The sequence below is a fragment of the Melopsittacus undulatus genome, chromosome 5 (assembly GCF_012275295.1).
Source record: "Melopsittacus undulatus isolate bMelUnd1 chromosome 5, bMelUnd1.mat.Z, whole genome shotgun sequence".
NCBI classification, from domain to species: domain Eukaryota; kingdom Metazoa; phylum Chordata; class Aves; order Psittaciformes; family Psittaculidae; genus Melopsittacus; species Melopsittacus undulatus.
The window spans coordinates 60,387,324-60,409,431 of NC_047531.1; the positions used below are offsets into that span (position 1 = coordinate 60,387,324).

Here is a 22,108-nt window from a genome sequence, read left to right on the forward strand (position 1 = left end):
CCCGCCGAGGGGACGCCTGAGACCCCTCTTCTTTCCTGCTGGGTACGGACTCGCCTCAGACAAAACAGGTGTCCTACGGGCACAGGCCGGGGGCAGCGGCAGCCCCGCGGTGCCTCGGGAAGCGGTTCCCAACGCCGGCCGGCCTAAACCCCAAGAGCCGGGACAGCTGCCCCAAAGCTCCCTTGCCCGCCTTCCTGCGCCCGGCCCCGCAGGACCGGCCCGCTCTGCCCGGCGGCGGGCGGGGGAGGTGGGAGGAGACGTGGGAAGGACTTCGGTTGCCACTACAAATCTGGTGACAGACCCGCCGCCGGCACATGGCGATCGGCGCTTCCCGCCCCGGGCTCGGCAGGTGGGTGCGGGGCGGCGGCACGGCCCGGGGCTGCCGCGGGGGGTGCCCGAGGGTGAAGGGGGTGCACAGCGAGGGTCCGTGTACCCCGCGGTCCCGGCCGCGGGCGGCGGTGCCTGCCTGAGGGGAGGCGGGCGCGGGGCTCTCCTGGCCGGGCCGGGGGGGTGCGCAGTGGGGTGGCGGCCTCCGCGCGGCGCTGACGTCGCCGAGGGGCCGCTCCGAGGAGGCTGCGGCTCGGGGCGCCCAAGATGGCGGCAGCGGCGGGTGACGGGTGCGTGCGGGGGCGGCCGGCGGGAGCGGGATGACGGCTCTGCTAGCGCTCCAGCGCCCGGAGCCGCCGGCGGGAGCCCCGCGGGGCAGGTGCTCGGCGGCAGCAGCACCGTGCCTCTGGGAGCGGGTGAGCGGTGCCCGCGGAGGGGCACCTGGAGAGTGGGCGCTTGTTGTCCCGGGGGTGAGCCGGGAACGGCGTGGGGCCGGGGAAGCTGCCGGGGCGGCAGCGAGGGAGCTGTGCCCCTTCCAGCGGCTCCGGTGAGGGAACTCCGGTTGAGGAGGCGTCCCGTCCCGCTCGCTGTGTGGCGGATGGGGAGCTCCTGCGCGGTGCTCGGGCCCCTCACTCGTCCCGGAGGGGTCGGAAGGGCGTCGAGATGAGGGACATCGTGCGGAGGAGTGGAAGAAGGGGAGGATGGCGGTGAGCCACTCGGGTCGCCTAAGTGCCCCTTGTTGTCGAGGCGAAGAGTCGCGCCATGTCGCGGGGTGGTGTGGATCGCTGGACCTTCCTACCGAAACTGTTGTGGGCATGCCTGTAGTCCTGCATCCAGCCGTGGGCCAACTTGGCTGGAGCGTCTTTGCTTGCCAGGGCTTTCGGCACAGGAGCCAGGCGTTGTCCGATGAGCTGTCAGAGCGGTCAGAGGTGCTTGTTTTTCTAAATGGGAAGAACCGTCCAGTGTAAATCCAGACCAACAAGAAATGCTGTGTTTTTCATGCCTTTGTGAAAGTGCTTCAGTCTCAACTATTTGTTTACCTTGAATTCTCCACTGAAGGAAATGCGCGGTTATTCTCTGTAAGAGACATTGAGTGTAGTGCCGTACCAGTGTGTGCTGTTAAGTGCTACTTCTAGGCAGCATACTGCATAAACGTTCCTTAGCCGACATAAAAAAAAAAGGAGGAAAAAAAGTTAAATAAGGCTCAGTGCGGCTCCAGAGAAGGGAGGCTGGGAGGCTGCTTTGTTAAAATCGGAAATAATTTACAAACTTTCCTTTTGAAGTGCTGCTTTGATTTTTAAGTCTTGCTGTTATGCCTGCAGGACTTGGAGTTTCCACATCAGTGTTTTGTTGGGTTGTTTTCTTTAGGAAAAAATCAAAAGGAAAATACTGCTTAAGAAAGCAGTAAAGCAGTACATCTGCCTTCTGGTTACCATACTTGTTGTCTTAAACTTGTAGGTGTTCAAGTGCCATGATATCTGGTTTTTTTTAGATATTAAATAGGTACTCTGAACCTGGTGAAAATCAGTTGGTAAACTGTCAACTGATGTAAAAGCCAGAACATTCATGGGACACACAAGCACACACGTGGGTGTGTATACATATTAGTAAAACTGTGCACTGCATTTTTAGTCTAAGGCTTGAGATAGAGTGGTTTTTCACATACGTGCCAAGTAATTAATTACGGAAGTAGTGACTTAAGGGGAAAAGATTTCCTTTTGTTTATGTTTAGAGTTATAATTTTAAAATTTATTAGCTGTGACGATGAATCTTAATTTCTTGTTTACATGGAACACAAATGGAATAAAACCATCTATTTTCTTGGCTTCTAAGTTGTTAGAGTTTGGCATCGAGTACCTTTTCAGCTCATGAGTTATCCCAAAATGTACATTTTGCCAGCCATTCTTTAGTGAAACTAATGAAACAAGCACATCAATAAGGTTGAAATATGGTTCAATGGGAAAAAAAAATCCTATTCCTTATGTCTTTATTTCTAGCTTGTGAAACTTTGGCACAAAAAAACCACTTTTGCATATCTCTGTTTTCCCAGACAACTTAATGCTTTAAGTAGTGCTATTCTGTAGTGCTATTTAAGTAGTACTTGTTATTTTGCTTACTACTTCAGCTCAGGTCTGTGCTGAGAACACAGGGAGGCTTGATCTCTGACGTGCTGGTCAACTAATTCATGGTTTCTTTGTGTGTGTGCACAGAACTGAACCTTGGAAGAGAAGAATGCAGAAACTAGTGCTGAATAACTTTCTTTATGGGATTTAATCATTTTTGGAGTATTTGCTTGAGCTATTTTATTCCAGCTGCTACTTTCTACTAGGCATAAAAATGAGTATGCAGTATTTTTTATGTTTCTTTCACCATTGTCTGTCATTTCACTCCCGTTATTTCCCCAAGCTATACTGGCATGCCAAGTCTTAGTTCAGAGGTAAAGTTTCTAAATTTTGTGCCTTGCTGTAGTCTTGGTGCTCCACCTCTTAAAATATTCATGCTGTCAGTGTGCTGCTTGACATTCAGCTGAAGTTTTCTTGGTCTCAGTTTTGTACTTTTAGCTTTTTTTCTCAGTCTTTTCAGGTATATATCTTTTTGACCAAACTCTGCATTTTGATTTCCTCACGTTTTCTTCAAAGAAAGCCTTCTCCCATGACAAGATGTTTCCTCCCCCTCCCCCTTCCACCCTGTCTCCTTTCTCCACACATCTACGTAGGTGGGAAAATGTCATGCTGGCTTGGTTGCTGGTGGGGGAGCTGGGGTTTTAGGGTTTTCTCTTCAAGGCGCTGATCTTGCGCTTTCGTAGAATCGTGTTGCTTTTGCATGAAGAGCTTGATTATGCAACCCTGTTTTACACAGTGGTCGTCCTGAAATCAGCAGACTGCTTTTGTCCTCAGAAGTCCGGTATCTACTTACATTGAGGCATGTTAGTAGTTTCACTCTTGATAACATCTTTAAAATAGAGAAAGCGAGATTTTCTGACCATTTAATATTAAAAGGAAGGAAAAATAAGGCACAGTGTTTACACAGTGGCTCTAACAAAATCAGAAAGGGTCAACCTGACAGACCCCTCTGACTGACAGCATTGCTGTGTGTGACCACCCTGTGAGAAGGCAGGTTTTGGTGTTCTTTTCTGGCCTGCTGGCAAGGACCATTACTAATATGTTATGCAGGAGAATCTATTCCTGTTAGCCCAAACCCAGAAAGATGAGTCTTCTCTCTTAAAATCCTAACATATTTAATTCTTGCAGCACACTTTACATAGGTACTTTAATAGTCCAAGAGGAATTAACATACATAGCTCGCCTTTTGAAATTTATGTGAATTTTATCAGTTTTATAAAAGCTCAGCTTTGAGGTTTGTTTTGGGGGGAAACAGGTTGTTAGACTAAGAAGACATGAGATAACACTGGTGGTCTTATTTATAAAGATAGAATAGAAAGCAATGTGTAGAAATACTGCCTATCAGGAGGAGTGAATGTTATGGATGCTAGCAAGCTGAAAAAGTTCAGCAAGCCATTATTTTTGTCATCTGTTGACCATAGCACACAAGGGATCTCAATCTCCCATAATACGCTATGGCTGGTACTTAGTCTAGGAATCGCTGAATGGGTACCCAGAGATCATGGTGCTTGAAATTCTTCAGTGCAGTGAGCATGGGCTAGAGACAACTCTTAAGTTGAATGAGAATGATTAATACAGGCATGTAAAACTGTGTATATTTTATTAGTTTCATTACAGCTGGCACAACCTTTTCTGTATCATAGAATAAGACCTACACAACACATGCAATGCTGGATGCTGATTATGTGCTTAGAGTTATTACAGCTCTTACGCTGGTATCTGTATTGTAACATGTTAAAATGGCAGTAGCTGTGGGCCATTTAACCAAGCAAAGCTATTTTATTGGTTGAATCTTTTAACTACAGCTTTTATCCAAGTACCAGATGAAAATTAAAACTCCTTTCCTATCCAGCTGCAACTTTTTACCCATTTTCCTTCCTTAGTGGTGTTTTGTCATTGTATATTAGGGTTTCGTCAAGCTAATGCTTATTCTAACATTGACATCTGTTCTAAATTGAGTAACCTATTGTGTACTTCAGAACTGTAAAAATTGAGCAATATTAGCAAGCATATTTAAGGTTAATAGCAGGAATAGAATTTTTTGGGTTCTATCCAGAGTTGTCTAAGTCACTCAGTATTTTTGTAGCATTGTTTACTTCTCTGTAAAACATAGAATCCTGGACCTTGATATTATACAGCCTGGGCCAGGTCTACAGTATGCATGCATTTTTAACAGCGTAACTTGTCTCTTGGCATAGCGTAGATATTTGACAAACCCTTGCTACTCTCCATGACAAACCCTTGCTACTCTCCAGACGGATTAACTGTTTCATCTGGCAAGTCCTGCGCATAACAATACTGCTGCTGTGTGCTATTTGGCCCTTCTAGTCAGTGACATCCTGGGTGCAAACACCCCACATCAAACATAATCACTTCCTGACATATCGTTTTTCTCTAGATAGTATCTCTCAACCAGAGGCAGTAGAAAAATGGTGAAACGTAAAGAGAGAATGAATCACTGTCTCTTTTTTTAGTCAGAGCCTGCCTGTTTGTTTTAGGTAAATGCATCTTATAGGAGAAAGCAAATACTGCAGCTTTGAGCGAACAGATGCTACCACATAACCTTATTAAAGGATGTAAGCCAGCACTAGCCAAATTTTTAGACGATTTTTTGGAGACATGGATTAGAAAGATCTGTTCAAAATGAAGGTTTTTAGAAAGTTTGCAGCAGCTGAGGTATATCTAGTGGAATTTCTGTCTTATGAGGAAATAAAGTTCTGCTTTTTCAGGTCACTCAGAGGTGTTAAGATGACATATTAAAATGTACTTACTGATGATATTGCATTGTAGAAAGCACTGGTATAATGGGCTTGTCTGAGCACAAAGGTGCAGTGATTTAATTAAAGGTGTGGTTTAATTAAGGGTTTTCGTTGTAGTAAAGTCTCGTTTGTCTGAACTGTTGGCACTGTGTAAACATAATAAATTTAACCGAACTTTGCACTTCTGCACCTGTATGCTTAGTGATAGAATTAATAGGAACATTTTAAAATCATAGAATGGTTTGGCTTGAAAAGATGTTAAAAGATCATCTAGTTCTCCGCAGAGGGGGGTTGGAACACCTTCCACTAGACCAGGTTGCTTTTCAGAGACCCATTCTCTTAACACTTCCGCGGCTGAGCCATAGACAGCTTCTCTGGCCCAACTGTCCCATTTTCAGCTGTGTTTGTATCCAGACTCTGTAACAGTGTCCTAACTGAATCAGCGCTCCTTTGAAAAAGCAGGCCTAATCTAAAATGTAGCTAGTATGCTCAGTCTCAAGCCAGAGTTGCTGGGAATATAAGCAGTGATATGAAGACAGTTTAGTATGGATGTTGATTGTGGCTATACAGAACTGACTATCTATGTATTTGGTGGGACTCAGTTGGATGGCAATCATGATCTTAACCTTAGGTCTTAGTTTGATATACCAACAATGTAAAAGTGATACAGTTGTGTATTTATGAACTGCAATTTATATATATATATTTTAGTTGCAGATTGAAATGCCATGGACAAGAAATAATTTGGCTGATGTGTTTTGCCAGCGTATCTCTGCAATTTCAGTTTTAACAATGGATAAGTGTAAGCACATAGGACGTCTGCGACTGGCCCAAGATCACTCCATCCTCAATCCTCAAAAATGGCATTGTGTGGACTGCAATACTACCGAATCTATCTGGGCGTGCCTCAGCTGCTCACATGTGGCGTGTGGAAGATACATTGAAGAACATGCACTAAAGCACTTTCAGGAGAGCAGTCACCCGGTGGCATTGGAAGTCAATGAGCTGTATGTTTTCTGTTATCTCTGTGATGATTATGTTCTTAATGATAATGCAACTGGTGATTTAAAACTGTTGCGAAGTACATTAAGTGCAATCAAGAGTCAGAACTATGAGCGCACTACTCGAAGTGGGAGGACTTTGCGTTCTATGGGTACAAGTGATGATTCTTACCTTTCACATGGTGGTGCCCAAGCCTTGCTTCGTAATGAAGATCGCATGTTCACAGCTCTTTGGCACCGACGGCGAGCACTCCTGGGGAAAGTATTCAGATCCTGGCTTGAGGTGACACCTACTGGAAAAAAGATTTTGGAAGAAGAAAGGCATCTGGAAGAAGAAGAGGAAAGAGGGGAGAAAGCTAGGAAGAGAAGACAAGAACGGAAGCGTGAGTTGAAAGCAGAGATGGAAAAGATGCCTCCAAGAAAGAGCAGTCGTTTACAAAATCGGATTAGAATGTCCTCAAAATCAGCACCCTGCCTGCAAAAAATATCACAGAAAGCAAAATCTGCGGCAAAGTTGAAAGAAACGTATACCTCAGATGAAGTAAGATTGAATAAAACAAGTGACTCTCCAATGAAACGAAGGCCCACGGTGACTCCAGGGGTAACAGGACTGAGAAACCTGGGCAATACTTGCTATATGAATTCTATCCTGCAGGTATTAAGTCACTTACTTATTTTTCGAGAATGCTTTTTAAAGCTTGATCTCAACCAAACTCAGGAACTGCTGGCAACAGCAACCAATGGCAAAACCAGATCTTCAACTAAACACCTGTCAATAGCTGCCTCAGCATTACATGTGAATGAAAAACAAGAGAAAATAAAGGCATCATCTTCTGTGAGGAGGCCTAGTTTATCCTCTGGATTAAGTGGAGGAGCATCAAAAACTAGAAATATGGAACTTATTCAGCGCAGGGAGCCCAGTTCAAAGCATATTTCTCTCTGTCATGAGCTGCATACTCTGTTCCAAGTTATGTGGTCTGGCAAGTGGGCACTGGTGTCTCCTTTTGCCATGCTTCATTCTGTGTGGAGACTAATTCCAGCCTTCAGAGGATATGCTCAACAAGATGCTCAGGAATTTCTCTGTGAACTTTTGGATAAAGTGCAGCGGGAACTGGAGACTACGGGGACCAGATACCCAGCTCTCATCCCTGCTTCTCAAAGAAAACTTATAAAACAGGTTTTGAATGTGGTTAACAACGTTTTTCATGGACAGCTGTTAAGTCAGGTATGTTTTATGAGTTATTTAATTTTTTAAGGTGTGTAATGATTTGCAGTTACAGATTTACACTGGTCAGCGATGGGCATTCTTCTAAGGTTAATACATTTGGAAGTACAAGGAAGGATGAGGAGGATATAATACACGGAATTTCAGTAGTAAGGTCATCTGGGTACTCCTACAACTTCAGCAGAAGAATCACCTGATAAACATAAAAGTGTTAAATTTACTATTTTAAAGCACACCTTTGCAACTACTGAGAAATACCAGTCTTTGCTATTAAGCACCAACTCACTGCTAGGAATGAAGAAGTTACAGTTTTAAGTATCTAGCTTATCACTCTAGTAATACTAGATAAAAGGTATTAAGAAGACTATTAATCTTGATTAAGTGGAAACAGATTAGGTAATGGATGCCAAGCAGGGTATTACTTCATGAATTTGAGATTCATTATTACAGAGTAATTGCATGTCATGATGGGAAAACTTATTTCTGTTACAACATAGAGATTCAGAAGGCTCTGTCAACACAGGAACCAAATTTGTGGGGAGGAGGCAATGGTTGCTTTCCATTTTACTGCCCAGCTCCTCTTTTTTTTTTTTCTTCTTGGCTTCCTGTTAGGTACTTTGGTGTGTCCACTTACAATTATGCATGTCCCAGCTGTGCGTGTACAAATGTCTGAGAACGGTCTGAGGAAGCAAATGCTGCTTTCTGCTGAATTAATCTAAAAACTAATTGCAATGCAGCAGAAACGGAGGTTGGGAAAGTCTTGCCCCCATGTGTTACAGAGGGAGTGCAGAAGCAGTCGATGGATACCTTGTGTAAAGGAGAAGAGGTTTAACACAAATTAACAAAAAAGTGGATGTTCCCATTGTTCTATTTGATGGTTTCATGTTTTAGTATGTGAGGCTAGAAATCCAAATATTTTTTGACTAAGGTAAGATTGTTTATTGCCAAGATATCTGTAAACTTTAGGTCATACTGGCTTTTGTGTAACTAGTCAAAACTGTTGTATCTGCTGCTAAAATGAGATCATCTTCTAACTTGCATTTGGCCCAGTGTAAGAGCATTTCTGCTGGCATGCTTCCTTTCCTCAGGGTAGTTAACATATCTTGTGTCAGGGTTGATCTGGTAGCAGTGTCTAGTATATTACTGAAGCTTTCTGTTTGAAAATCACATTCCTCTCCAAAAGAGTAACCTTGTTAGTAAAACAAAATAATTGCTTAAATATACTGACAAACTTTGGTTGCATTTCAAGCCTTACAGGATTTATGTTTTTGGAAGAATTTTCAAGGCTTTGAAGACACAAGCATTATTTCAGTAGTACCACTTCTTTCACATGTTTTTAGCTTTGTTATGTGAAGAGGCATGTGACTAGAAACCTTCCCACCTTCTTGAAACTACAGAGGGGGTGTAGTGAGAATTCACTCAAATGTCATCAAGTAAGACTGAAGGGGAATTGAGCAGTTTTGAGCTGTCTTGTGATTTCTGTGACTACCACACATAACTCTTCTGCAGCTGGTCAGTGTCTGTGTGCAAAATATAGCCTTACTGAACTTCAGAACGTCTCAAGTGAAAGGAGCAAGGAAAAGAGTATTGAGGTTATCTGTAGTAATTTCTCCCTGGCTCATTAGGCAGTTCCCAAAGACAGTGTGCAACAGTACCTCCTAATGTTCCCTTTGTCTTTTGCCACTTTTGTTTCAGTTTAGTCTTCACTAGCACTTTTGAACATGATAAGTAATATAAGCAAATGGTAACCCCTGAAGATGTAAATTTCCTCCTTGATAAAATATATTCAGGTTATCTTAATGATTACAGTGCCTGGTATTCGCACATGAAAGGATGAGCTTTAAAAACTCTATTAGGCACTTTCCTCCATAAGACTCCTGCATCATGATTTCACCAAGTGTTTGTCACAACTGGCACTAACTGCGATAATGAAATTTAAAAAAGCAAGAAAACGTCCAGGCAGAATTGAAATAAAATATGAAAGACTTCTCGCTGTGTCATCACGGCTTTGACAATATTGGCTCTTAAAATAAAGGGATGTACACTTTTCCTTTGTAGGCTTAATTTATCTACCTACAAGTTGTAACAGAGTTTCTCTGTAGAAGATAGTTGGAGCTATTTGTTTAAAACATTTATTGAAACAGGATGGGATTTTAGTCTGGAGTGTTTAATAAGCTATGTCTTAATTCAGTGAAGAAGGGGAATGGAGAAGATTGCTTCTGTGAGCAGTTGTCTTGTTTTGGAATCACTAAAAAAAGTGATGATACTGTGCCTTTGTACTGAAAATATCAGTTGCAGATATTTGATTCAGTAAGATACAAGTGCAGTGAAGTCAATCCTCTACCTTCAAACCTCTTGGCAGAGTACACACAGAGGATTGCTTACAATGCAGATAAGCTGTATGTTTACCTAGGTTTCACATTACTTTCACATGTGCAATCAAACATTTAGCTTGTTTCTAGCTATGCATTTAACTTGAAGGGAAGACATAATCCTTAAGTTGCCGTCAGTTTGTTGCCTTTTAAATGTCTGCTGGTTCAGCATTAACCGAATTTAGGATATAAGATTAAGAAAGGTGAAAATTGGGTGTGTGAGAATCTTCTGCAGATTACTTTTAGATAGCTAGGTGATATCAAAACATTTGTTTATTTCATATGTGTTGGTTTTGTTTTGTTATGTTCTCAGCTAATTTAAAGTAAGCCTTCCTCATCTACTACTTGAAACCTTTTACTATTTTATGGAATACTAGACTAGGTAATGAGTCACTCCATGAGTGGATTGCCTCTTGACTTCTAAAAATTTCATTATTATTTATGTACTCCAATATCATTTATATGTTCACAGCTTTTTACTGCGCAGTACAAACTGTGAAACTTAAATGCTCAGTACATCTAAGGCAGGTAAAGAATAGGATATGTAGTTACAAACTCCTTCCCTTCTAGTATTTCCTTTTCACACTGTAGTTTTCCTTCAGTGACTGCCTGGAGAAAGTTGTGCTATAGCACTGCCTGGGCAAAGGAGTCTGTATCTTGTAAACCTTGTTCCTCTCAACCACCCTGGAATTGTAAGAAGGTGCAAATATGTCTGTTAAAATCCCAGTTATTTTCAATCTCTCAGTGCCTGTACTCCTGTGGAAGGTATGCATTGTCATCTGTCCTCAGTCCTTCAATGGACAAAACACTGCACTGTGAAGTTATGTGCCAGTGGTAAACTGACCCATACTGATCCACAACAGATCTTTGAAGTACACTTCAAGAGCTCCAGTGGGTTAGCTACCATTTTTCTCTAGAAGTTTTTGGCTTGTGATTTTTAAATGGTCCCAACTAAATAGCACAGTATGTAACAATTTTTTTAGTATTTATTTCAAAGTTTGTCCACATAAAGCAAGGAATTGGGCAGGTACATTTTTAAAAATGCAGAAATTGGAATAGCAGATTTTGGCTTCCAAAGTAAATATATGTTTTCAGCACTGCTTTGGGAAAACTGGGTTCCTGATGTCTACAGAAATCATACTAGCAAAAACTTTGGCATGTGTAGTTCCACCAGTATTAGAATTTATGTCTGGATGGCCTGTAGGTGGGGGTGGGAGGGGAGAAGGGAAAAAGACAGGGAAACTAGCATGAAGTATTTGTGAAAGGTGATCTAGACAATCTGGCTGATGTTGGAAGCTATCCTAGCAGGTCTAGGAAGTCTGCAGATACTGAATGCTGGTAAAATCTTGTAGACAAAAAAAAATGTGTAGACACAGCTTTTGCCTCTTGAATTTCAGCTTTTTAACTAGTTTACCCTTTGGAAAACATTGTCTGTGCAGGTTTTGGTGGCTTGGAAGTTAAGAGGGCCATTTTAGGTGGTATTTTTTAAGATTTTAGTATTCACAAAGAGTCAATCAAGATGTCAAAAAATGGTGAAAGAACAGAAATGTATTTCTGATATGGCTGATTTGGAGACACTCATGGCATCGGAGTTTATAGCACATATACGTCCCTGAAGAACTGCCTAATGTAACTGTTCCCCAGTTCAACCCATATAGAATGAAGCTTTCTAGAACTAAGAAGTGGTAATTATTACAGAAAAGAGACAGTGGGTGATTCATTTATCTCATGCTTTTTGGACACTACCTTTGTAAAATTTCTACCACTGTTTTGGTAAAACCTTAAAAACTTCCTAAAGATCAAGATAGGCCTCTTGCCATGATATATGGTAGGAATAAACTACTTTTCTGTAAGCCAGACAGGATGATTCTGAATATTTTTACCTACTCTTAAATAATGCTAAAATAATAACTGATATTATTGAACATCTTAGTATTCTTAATTTTGTGTGTTAAGAGATGTAAAGGTATAATGAACCTTATAATGACAAAATAAATTGTTAAAATAGTTGCTGAAGAGCAAATTACTACTTTAGAAAACTTTTGTTGCCAGACACTGTTTGTCTTTCCTCAATTGCTTGGCTCTCATTTGCCATTTTAATGATGACTTCCTGACAGTTAGGTTCATATACACTTGTACACATACACATACACACACACACATGCATGCACACATGGATTTCTTGAGGTTGGAAAGGACCTCAAGATATCATCTTGTCCAGCTCTGCTGACAAACTTTGCTGGACAACAGGGACAGCCAGAACAGCCAGTCAGGTCTCCAATAGCACCAAGGGTGGGGACGCCACAACCTCTGCTAACAGCCTGTCACTGCTACACCATCCTCACAGTAAAACCAGTTTCTGCTTCTGCCTGAATGGAAACTCCTGTGTTTCAGTTTTGCCAGTTTCTTGTCCTGTCACTGGGTACTTAGTTCAGTCTTCTTTAGTCCTTCCATCAGGTGCTCATACACAAGGATAAAATCCACCCTGAGCTTCCCTTCTCCAATCTGAGCAGCCCCAGCTCTGCCAGCCTCTCCTCACAGGTCAGATGTTCCAGGCCCTTTCACCATCTTCCTGGCCCTCTGACTCACTTCATTAAGTCCATATCTTGTAATGGGAAATGCAGCACTGGACCCAGCACTTCAGCTGTGTCTCACCAGCCCTGAGGGAAGAGCTCACCTCCCTCTATCTGCTGGGATTCTCTGCCCAATGCAGTGCTGCTGACTCGTGGTGAAGTTGTTCCCTCAGCCTTTCCCAGCCTGTGCGGGTGCCCAGGGTTATTCCTGCCCAGGTGAAGGATGTGGAGCTTCCCTTTATTGAGCTGCGTGAGGTTCCTGGTGGCCCATTTCCCAGCCTGTCCCACTCCCCTGGGTGGCAGCAAGAGGCACTGGTGAATCAGACACTGCCTAGGTTTGTGTCAGCTATAATCTTGTTGAGAGTTTTAAAAGAATTGTCTCCATTGACCCCTGGGGTACACCACTAGTTCCTGGGCATTTCATGCCGCTCACCACAGCCCATTGAACCTGACAGGTTACTTAGTTTTCAGTCTACTTGGCCATCAATTTGTCTAGCCTGAACTTATTTTTTTTTCTGCGAGGTTGTTATGCAATACAGTGCTGAAAGCCTCACTGAGTGTTAAGATAAACATCCACCGTTTTCCATTCATGCACTGGTTATGTGTACCAGTCATCTCATTGTAGGAAGAAGCCTATAAGGTTGGTCGAGAGGAATTTTCCCATTGTAAACCCAGGGTGCTGCTCCCAGTCTTTGTCTTATTCTTGATACCTATGGAAATGGTTTCCAAGTTTTGCTCCATCAGCCTTTTCACAGATCAAGGTGATGCTGATTGACTTGTAACTCTCCAGATCCATCTCCTTGAAGACACAAGTGTCACTTGCTTTCTTCCTGTCCTTCCCTGATTGCCATGACATTGCCAGGACCACTCAAAGATGAACGGCCTTGTAACATCATCAGCCAGCTCCCTCTGTCTTATGGTTTAGTCAGGGATAGTTTCTAATTTAAGGCAAGCAGGAGAACGGCAATTGGTATTTTCTGTGGCTAGAAAAGAACCCCATAAGGGAGGTGGAAAAAATAAAGTTTGTCTGGATTTATGTGAAAGCTGCTTAGGTACCTAATTAAAGGAAAAGAGTTAATGTTGAATATTGCAAAGTGGTAAGTACTTGCTGATTTCTTTATATAGAGTGCTGTTGAGTAAATTAAAATTTAAGGTAAATGATCAAAGAAATACCTAGATAATGGTGTTTTAACATCTTTATGGAGTGGTGAAGGAACCCTTTAGAAACTGTTTGGGGTGTTTTTTTTAAAGGCTCTGTGAGGATTCCACTGCTTTTGAAGGTGGTGCCTTAGGCAGAGCTCTTTTTCTACATTTCTGTTACAACAACACCAAACACAGCAGTGAAAGTGCAGTGGCTTTGCTGATTTAGCCAGTTTCCTCTACAGCAAAGTTGTGATTAGTTACCATTTCCTCCTCTGTCTTTGGCTGTGAGATTTTTTTTGCTAGTAGTCCACCATTTATTATAGCAATGCCAGGTAAGAACTAGCTTTTGATATCCTGGGCATAATGAAAAAAAAAACAAACCCAAAGCAAAACACAAATGGTTTGTTTACTTCCTGATGACGTTTAAGATGGAATCTGCAAAATGCCTCCTCTTGGTTTCACTCAGCACAGCAGAATAGCAGTGTGCAGTGCTCAGAGAAATGAATATGCCAAGACCAGAGAGTAAAGTAGGTTCTAACCAATGTACATAGTATGTAAACAGTTTAAAGTTTTAAAAGCCAGTTCCTGTCCTTGAAAGTCTTCTCTATTTACTTGCTCAGCTGGTGTATTTCAGGGCAGAGAGAAGAGGAAATGTGGCAATCTTTGGGTTATATAAAGCCCTTCAGTTGCAGGTTGTATGCTGTTAAGTTACGGTGTGGGGGAGGATGCTGAGGCTGACTTGTGCAGCACTGGGTATTAAGTCTCCCACTGGATAGACTATTAAAAACTATGAGAACTTTGGGTAGGAAATAGGAGGATTTGCACTTAAACTGATCCACAACCTGTATACTGATTGCTATATTCCAATATTAATCTCTGTTTTTATGTGTGGCCTGAACCACAAAATGGTTGTCAAGTTGCTTTCCAACTAAAATAAGGTGACATTTTAAGTTAATCTATAGGAGGCCATTGAGTCACAGACTATGGTTTGCTGTGGTTATGCTTATGTTACTCTGTTACATAGATAGAGATCATTTGATGATGCTGTATGCTCATTGCCACAAAATAATTTTTTTAATAACTGAAGAAGTACAGTATGGACTGTCATGAGGAATTCCATGTTATAGCAATATCCTAGAAATCCTCTTCTGTTTTGATTACTTTGCTGTGGAAAAATTGCTACTCTTTGTGTATATGTGTCATAGTGAAAACTTAACCAGTAGTGAAAGCACAACAGTAGGATTGACCACCTCACTGTTTTTGAGAAACAAACAGGAATTAGAGCAGAGGTGGTAACAGTTGTTTTTCTTCCATGCAAGTGTAGGAAACATAGGCAGAACAGTTAGTAATGGAGCTGGCTTCTTCTGCAGCAATATGTTAACTATTTTCTTTTGCTGCATTTAAGCTGAATGCCATCTGGGGCAGTGGCTGTCCATCAAATTATTGTGGGCGCAGTGATGCTTGTCTGAGTGGCCTCCATGCTTAGCTTGAATCAAGCAATCTGATCCAGCTCTTTTCAGTCTGGCCTTTGGCCCATGATTGAATAGTGAGCTTTAACCAAACAATTGTATATAGTACCCATGTTTGAAGGCATGAGAGGGTGGTCAGGGCAGAACATACTGCAGAGATTTCAGACTTGCTAAAACCAGTAATTTACTTAACTTTGCTCTAATGTAAACTTCTCATTTAGCCTTACAGCCTTAAGGCTTTTTAAAATAGCAATTGTGGAATACAATGGGGAGGTGAAATCAAACTCTGAATTTGTAAAATACAGTCATAAGAAGATACATGTCGCTAACAGATTGCTAGAGCAAACTTGCTTCCCTGTTACTGTCATGCATACTCACACCATAAGAAGTTACACTGGACAGATGCAGAAAGTTTTTTGCCAATCCTTTACGTTCATGTTTGGTGATTTTTGTTTTGTTTTTCATTAAAATCCTGCATCTTGTTCAACCAATTTCTGAGCAGTTTATACCATTGCAGTACTTTTCATGAAAAAAGAAAATCTTGGTTGCACAGTGTGAATGGTAGTGGAGTGCAGGATAAAGGAATTCATCTTGTTTAGGACAGAGAAAGAAGTGATGGCAGTATTGTAAAGCTTGTCTTGATGGACAGGCCAGTGCAGATGAATTCCAGAGAAGGGTAGGGATCTTTCCACTTGTTGAGTAATCCAGTTTGTAAGCTCAGGCCTGGCTAAGAAAAATATTTGCAATCTTTGTTCCAGCCCTCATTTACCATGGAGTGTGTGTATAGGAGCACTTTATGCAGAGGGCTGATATGAGTTGGATATATCCTTATCCAAATACATCAGCTTACTTGGCTGTTGGCAAGTACACAAATCTGAGGACTCTGAAGAGTGTAACTTCACTGCAGTGTCTTGAAGAGGGCTGTCTTTGATTTGAGGAAGTAAATGCAACTCTGTATCAGGACAGGATTTTGTTACATAAATCAGCTTTGCTCACAATTGCATGATGAGATGAGAAGCATCAGTTTATCTTTTCTGTTTTATTGAAAGGCAAAACTTAGAAGCTGGATTATTATTTTTTTCCTTTTCCTTTGGGATAGTACTTAGTAAGCCATTGGGAGAAAGCATCTTAAAATAACTTAGATTATTAACAATTACACACTAAATTTAAAACCTAAGAACTTGTTAAAATTATCCGTCCTGAGTTCATGTATGTGCTTCATCCTGATAATCTTCAGTGTGCATTCACATGCAGCAAATTCTTAAGTAACTCGTCAATTAAGTAAACTTCAGGCTCTACAAGATCACCCATTTGTACAGCAGAAATCTATTAGTCATTTCTGTGTTTATGCTGGAGTTAGCTTGAACTGTAGCCAAACATATCATTGTCTCCAAGTTCAGATTCCAGCCCTGAGTTAGTACTAATAGTTTGTGGCTTTGAAATGCTGCCAGATGTTAGCACTTTTACAAAAGAAGCTTCTGTCAGTGTAAATTGAAACAGAAGATTCTCCTCTTTTCTGCCATGTAAGTTTGAATTTGGTTTTCTAAGAACAAGACGGTGGCATTTTCTTCTAAGGACTTAAAGCAGCTATCAGTTTTCCTAACTCCACTGCTAAACACATGCACTGGTACACAAATATACACCTGTGCATTAAGTAGCTAATATATAGATCGTCTATTAGCTGTTATAAGTAATGAATGCATTAAATAATGACTCACAAGGAGGAAGGTGTCACAAAGTGACAGATTTGTCCCTATATAAATAATTGTGACAAACGTAACAAACAAAACAGGGTAACCTTCAGAGGAAAATGAAGGAGTTCTTGAACAAAACTGAGTGTATTTTCACAGTTGTGTAAGCTAACTAACCCGACTGAAGAGAATACACTGAATTTATGGTGAACAGCAAGATAAAGGCATGCCCGTGAAATAACAGTATTTTGATATCTTGTGGATTTCCATTCCCTTATTACTAAGCCTGTGCATTAGCAAATATCAGGTGTATGTGTTCCTTTCCCAAAGGTGGGAAAGTTTTAATTGTTGGGGAAGAGGGTGGCAGCATGCTGGATGTTTATGGAAGTTCTGTCAAAGATTCCTATCTGAACCCTATTAAACTTCAGCTTACATTAGGAATGTGTCTTCTCTGGAGCAGTGAGGTTAGAGCTGCTTGAGTTAGTGATTAACTGCAGCTTACAAGCTAAATAAATACATTGACAGTAGAAAATTCAGGTAATTGCTCTTCAGGTTTGTGTTGTACTTTGTTGTATTGCACATACCAAGGTGAATGTTATTTTAGCCTCAAACACACAAGCTTGTTATTTACTTGTAATTCTTTATAGACTTTATGAACTATGGTTGTTGTAGTCTAAATGGAGATTCACAGCCGCACAGGTTCAGCTGTTAGCAGAAGTTACTCCTCCACATGAATCATGGAAGGGTGAAGGCCCTTTGGAGGTAGACTGAAATGATGGGATGCTCTTCTAGGAGCAGCTGGAGCTGGCTTTTAAAAGACAGCACCACAGATCAACACCTAGTTTGTTGTAGTTACAGCTTTAGTTAAAAGCGGCAGCTCTTCTATTTTCCTGACTATTGAATGTTATAATAATTGTCCCCTGCTTGCATTTTCCAGGTTGACTCATTTCACTTCTTATTTATGTTGTCTTACTGCTTGTCCTTTCCCTAGTGTGACGATGGATCCACTTACTGAAAGAAGAAATAAATTATTTTAACCTGTTAATTTTAATTTGAAGAAGTGTGCTTCCTAATCCAGGCTTCCCTGGAAGACTGACAAAGTAAGAAGGATATGACTTTAAAATCCCCAGCTGTTTCTTTTTGTTTGCTTTGGTTTGGGGTTCTTTTGTTAATTATTAATTATTATTATTGTTTTTAATTAACCTAAACTAGAGTTTTTCATGTAAATGTTTCTTTTGGAGTGTTTCTTTTTGGAAAAGAGAAAAGACTCGCAAGACTCCACCAGCTGCTTTCTCTTGGACAGACCATTTTGACTTTGCTTTTGTTTCTCAGTCAAATATAAGAACACTTACCTGTTTGTGATAACAGTGTTGGACATGATCTTCAGAGAAAGAAACTAGGTGTATTATTTCCTTCCTTAAATTACTGTTTTTTCTTTGGTTGCATCAGTTACCTCTAGGGAAAAATAGTTCTTTTTAGTACGTTTTTGAGTGAGCAACTGGTGAAATATCATTTTACAGGTTACATGCCTTACCTGTGACAATAAATCAAATACCATAGAACCTTTCTGGGATCTGTCCCTGGAGTTTCCTGAGAGGTATCACTGCAACGGCAAGGAGATGTCATCTCAGTACCCGTGTCTGCTGACAGAAATGCTGGCCAAGTTTACAGAAACAGAAGCTTTGGAAGGAAAGATATATGCATGTGATCAGTGCAACAGTGAGTAAAGGCAGTATGTACTCATACATATGTTCTATGTGTAAAATACAAAGTAAAGTGACAATTATTACAGAAGGAAAATACTGAAAGTCTTAAAAGTATGTTGCAAACAAACTTCTCATGTTCATGGTGTGGTCACTTGACAGCTATTACTCATCACCTAGAAGATGGAATTACTCAAAGGATGTTTTGAAGTGTGATGCTTCTCTTAGATTAGTCTGATCACACACTAATGGGGATTGATACTCCCAGTCAAAGAACATTAAGGTGACTAACCTAAGTGACCACAAGTATTTTATACTTGTATCATAAAATAATCCTTGCAAAATGGCTCTGAGTGTATCCTTTTTAAGGAGGCACATACCATAGCTATTTAGATCCACGCAAATTTGGTGGATAAACCTCAGATTGAAATACAAGGCTATTATCAAGATTTGTGTTGTGTATCTGTGTGTTTGGTCTCAGCAAAACGAAGGAAGTTTTCTTCTAAACCAGTTATACTCACAGAAGCTCAGAAGCAGCTTATGGTGTGTCGACTACCTCGGGTTCTGAGATTGCACCTTAAACGGTTTAGGTAAGTAGTATCACAACAAACAGCACTGCAAACTGACCAATGTAGTCCTGCTCTTCCCTTGTTTGGGATTTATGTTTTTCAGCATCAGTTTCAGTTCCCTTTACTAGTATGATGAGAAATAGTTATTAGGAACTTGTTTATCTTGTTTAATTTAATTTTCAGTAGGATACACTGTAAATAGAAAATGGACTTTTTAGATTCCAACTATTTGCTATTTTAATACCAAAATTACTTCATCCTTCTTTTTAGTCAAAATGTGCTAACCTTGCTGTGAACTCTGTTATCTTCAGGTAGTGTAAATGCTCATATTCACTAATGTACAAACTGAGATTGTATTCAGTGGAAGTCTCATATAACCTTCATATAACCAAATACATTAATGCGTTAGCCTGAGAGTATGGAAGTGGAGACTGTATCTCTGTGAACTCTTTAGTTCAAACAGTAGTACAGAGTCTGTCCTGAATACAAAGGAAACTGAAAATGAGATAGAAGAAATGAGAAATACCAGTGAGATATGATACCTGGGAAGTACATCCCACTCACCATTACCAAGATCTTAAGACATATGTTTCAGAAGATGAGAACAGTAGGTACAATAGACACATTTTTAAAGGCCTAGAGATAAAGGAGAGGCCTAGGGAAAACACATGCAAATTAGCATTGATTTAACACACAAAGACAACAGTGAAGATGACACTTGTTCTGTTAAAGCATAATTCAGAATGCTGTGTTCTTTAAGAAAAAAGTAAGTTTTCATTTGACTGAACTTTGCAGGTGGTCAGGACGCAATCATCGTGAGAAGATTGGCGTACATGTTAATTTTGATCAAATGCTGAACATGAAGCCCTACTGCTGCAGAGAATCCCTCAAGTCCCTCCTACCCGACTGCTTTATCTATGACTTGTCTGCTGTGGTAATGCATCACGGGAAAGGATTTGGCTCTGGGCACTACACTGCCTACTGCTACAATTCAGAAGGAGGTAGGACCCAGCTGTGAAATGAGTATGGGAGAAGGAGTGTTCCTAATTCTCAACTGCTAAGCTTACTGTTGTCTCAAGAGCAAAAGGGAACCACCTGTAGCTGAAGTGCCTGGAATGAGAATTGCAGTTCAGTAGGCCAAAACAGTTCAATTTTTGTGTTGGCTTGTTAAAATGTGTTCCAGCTACAAACTCTCTTGTAAATCTGAGGAAGCTAAGCTGGACTTTTAAAACATAGAGGCAAATATACTAGATCAGCTGACACAGTGTACTCTTTGTACACAACTCGTTAAATGGGACTGAACGCTAATTCATGATTAAATACAGTGACTTCAAATCAGTGTCCTGATGACTTTTTGGTGTATTTCTTCACTGCAGGATTTTGGGTACATTGCAACGATTCGAAACTCAACAGGTGCACTATGGAAGAAGTATGCAAGGCTCAAGCCTACATTTTGTTTTACAGCCAACGACGTACTCAGGCAAATGGACACGGTAAAGCACCGTGTCCTAGCAGAGCTGAAAGCCAGCAGCACACAGAATTAGCTGACTGTTCCATGGCCAACAGTATCAGCTAATCCAAAGCCAGTTAACTGTATGGTAAAAGGTTGAATTGTCCTAACTATATATCTTTAAATGAAATGGAAGTACAGCATTGTACTTTTTTTACTTTGGATCTGTGTACAATGTTTATATACTTTTGTATTAGTTTAAGTACTCTTTACAATTGTTAGTAAAAGTTTTTATTGATAGTAAGTAACTTTCTAAGTACCTAGAGTTTCAATACAGCTATTTTTTTAAGAAAAAGATTGCTATTTGCATATAACTCTTACCTCAGGCTGTTTTTTAAAGCTGGTTTTGTATTTTGATAATCTGTTTGAATTGGGTTAGAAAAAGGATTTTCAATGGGCAACTGGTGTTTCTCTGGTTAATTTTCTATATATGCTTGTGTACATTTTTTAGTATAGCTCTAATGATACCACAGTCCTTACTGTCTGCAGGAATTACTGCTGGGTCTTAGAATATTAACATTCACGAAGAAGGAATGTTCTACATATCAAACAGTAACTGAACTTCTCATAGGAAACTTCCTGTATATGCTTCATGATTAAAGTGAAATTATTTGGTAAGCTTCAGGGGAGCTATGCTAAAGATACGTGTATAGAATTCCTTAAAATCTGAAATTGAGGAAGTAGAACATCAACTTATGTAGGTATTTAAGAGAAACGTTTGAAAACACAGGAATGTATCTTTACCCAGACTGCCATGTTTTAGCCATTGGAAGTCTGACAGCTTAAAACTCAAGTGCCAAATTTAAACTACTTTGACAACCAGGGGATTTTTATTCCAATAAAGCTTTCTTAAAAAAAACCAAACCACACACACACAAAACCACACTCACCCACCCCACTGGCACTGCTACAGGCACATTCAGCATTGGACAAGGTTACTTTAAACTGTAGCAGGCCTTGTCTGTCTCAGTCATTTCTAACTCAAACCAATGAAAAGAAGCTGTAACCGTTGTACAAAGGCATTTTCAATCTGACTGGTTTCATTACCTACAACTGCTGTGCCTTCTCCGTGGTCCTACCACTAGCATTAACACAGCTGTGCATCAAGGAGACTCTCACAAGCAGGAATTATCAGTCCTCCGGATACAGTAGTTAATGCCAAGTAAAAAGTGTGAAGTTACTTTGTGTAAGTCCTATGCAAATTGTTACCTCATCTTCTGCAAAGTTTATACCTCAATAAAATGCCTCAATGTGGACAGAAAACCACGTGTGCATGGGAATTAATTCCTATATTAACATTACAGTTTTGTCTAAATGTGGGTCAGGGTCACCTGTCACTGATTCAGCAGTGGTTTGATATAACATTTCTATCTATGCTTTTGAAGGATGCCCTATTACATTGAGCACGTGGTGGCCTCAGATCACACACTTTTCACCTTGTGTTCATCCTGATTAGGTGCGCAAAACAGTTTGGTTACAGCTGTGCAGTCTCTCAGATACTTTCCTTCTCTGCTGTCCTCTCGGGTGAGGAAATACCATAGTTTAAACACTTTCTACTTACAGGTAGTTGAGGGGAAGAGAAAGGAAGGGGAAAGAGTGTTGCTGATTGCCTTTCTGATGCATTTTTTTCCCCCAAGAGCATC

The 22,108-nt window shown here is 40.7% G+C and overlaps 1 protein-coding gene across 3 annotated transcripts; it reads left to right on the forward strand.

The window, feature by feature from the left end:
* Positions 1-300: 300 nt before the first annotated feature.
* USP44 (ubiquitin specific peptidase 44) lies at positions 301-21,728 on the forward strand. Of its 3 annotated transcripts, none has more exons than XM_034063165.1 (6): positions 301-349; positions 5,921-7,435; positions 18,204-18,402; positions 18,868-18,976; positions 19,751-19,956; positions 20,332-21,728. In XM_034063165.1, exons 2-6 carry the CDS (start codon positions 5,933-5,935, stop codon positions 20,529-20,531), a joined length of 2,217 nt encoding a protein of 738 aa, XP_033919056.1. In that variant the 5' UTR covers positions 301-349; positions 5,921-5,932; the 3' UTR covers positions 20,532-21,728. The 3 variants fall into 3 exon arrangements, with proteins under 3 accessions (XP_033919056.1, XP_033919055.1, XP_030899590.1); XM_034063164.1 differs by lacking the exon at positions 301-349 and adding an exon at positions 558-617; XM_031043730.2 differs by lacking the exon at positions 301-349 and adding an exon at positions 993-1,034.
* Positions 21,729-22,108: the final 380 nt, after the last annotated feature.

Coding starts and splice junctions, on each gene's coding strand:
- USP44 (XM_031043730.2), top strand. Junction 7,436..18,203: donor ATGGACAGCTGTTAAGTCAG/GTATGTTTTATG, acceptor ATCATTTTACAG/GTTACATGCCTTACCTGTGA. Junction 19,957..20,331: donor CTGCTACAATTCAGAAGGAG/GTAGGACCCAGC, acceptor TCTTCACTGCAG/GATTTTGGGTACATTGCAAC.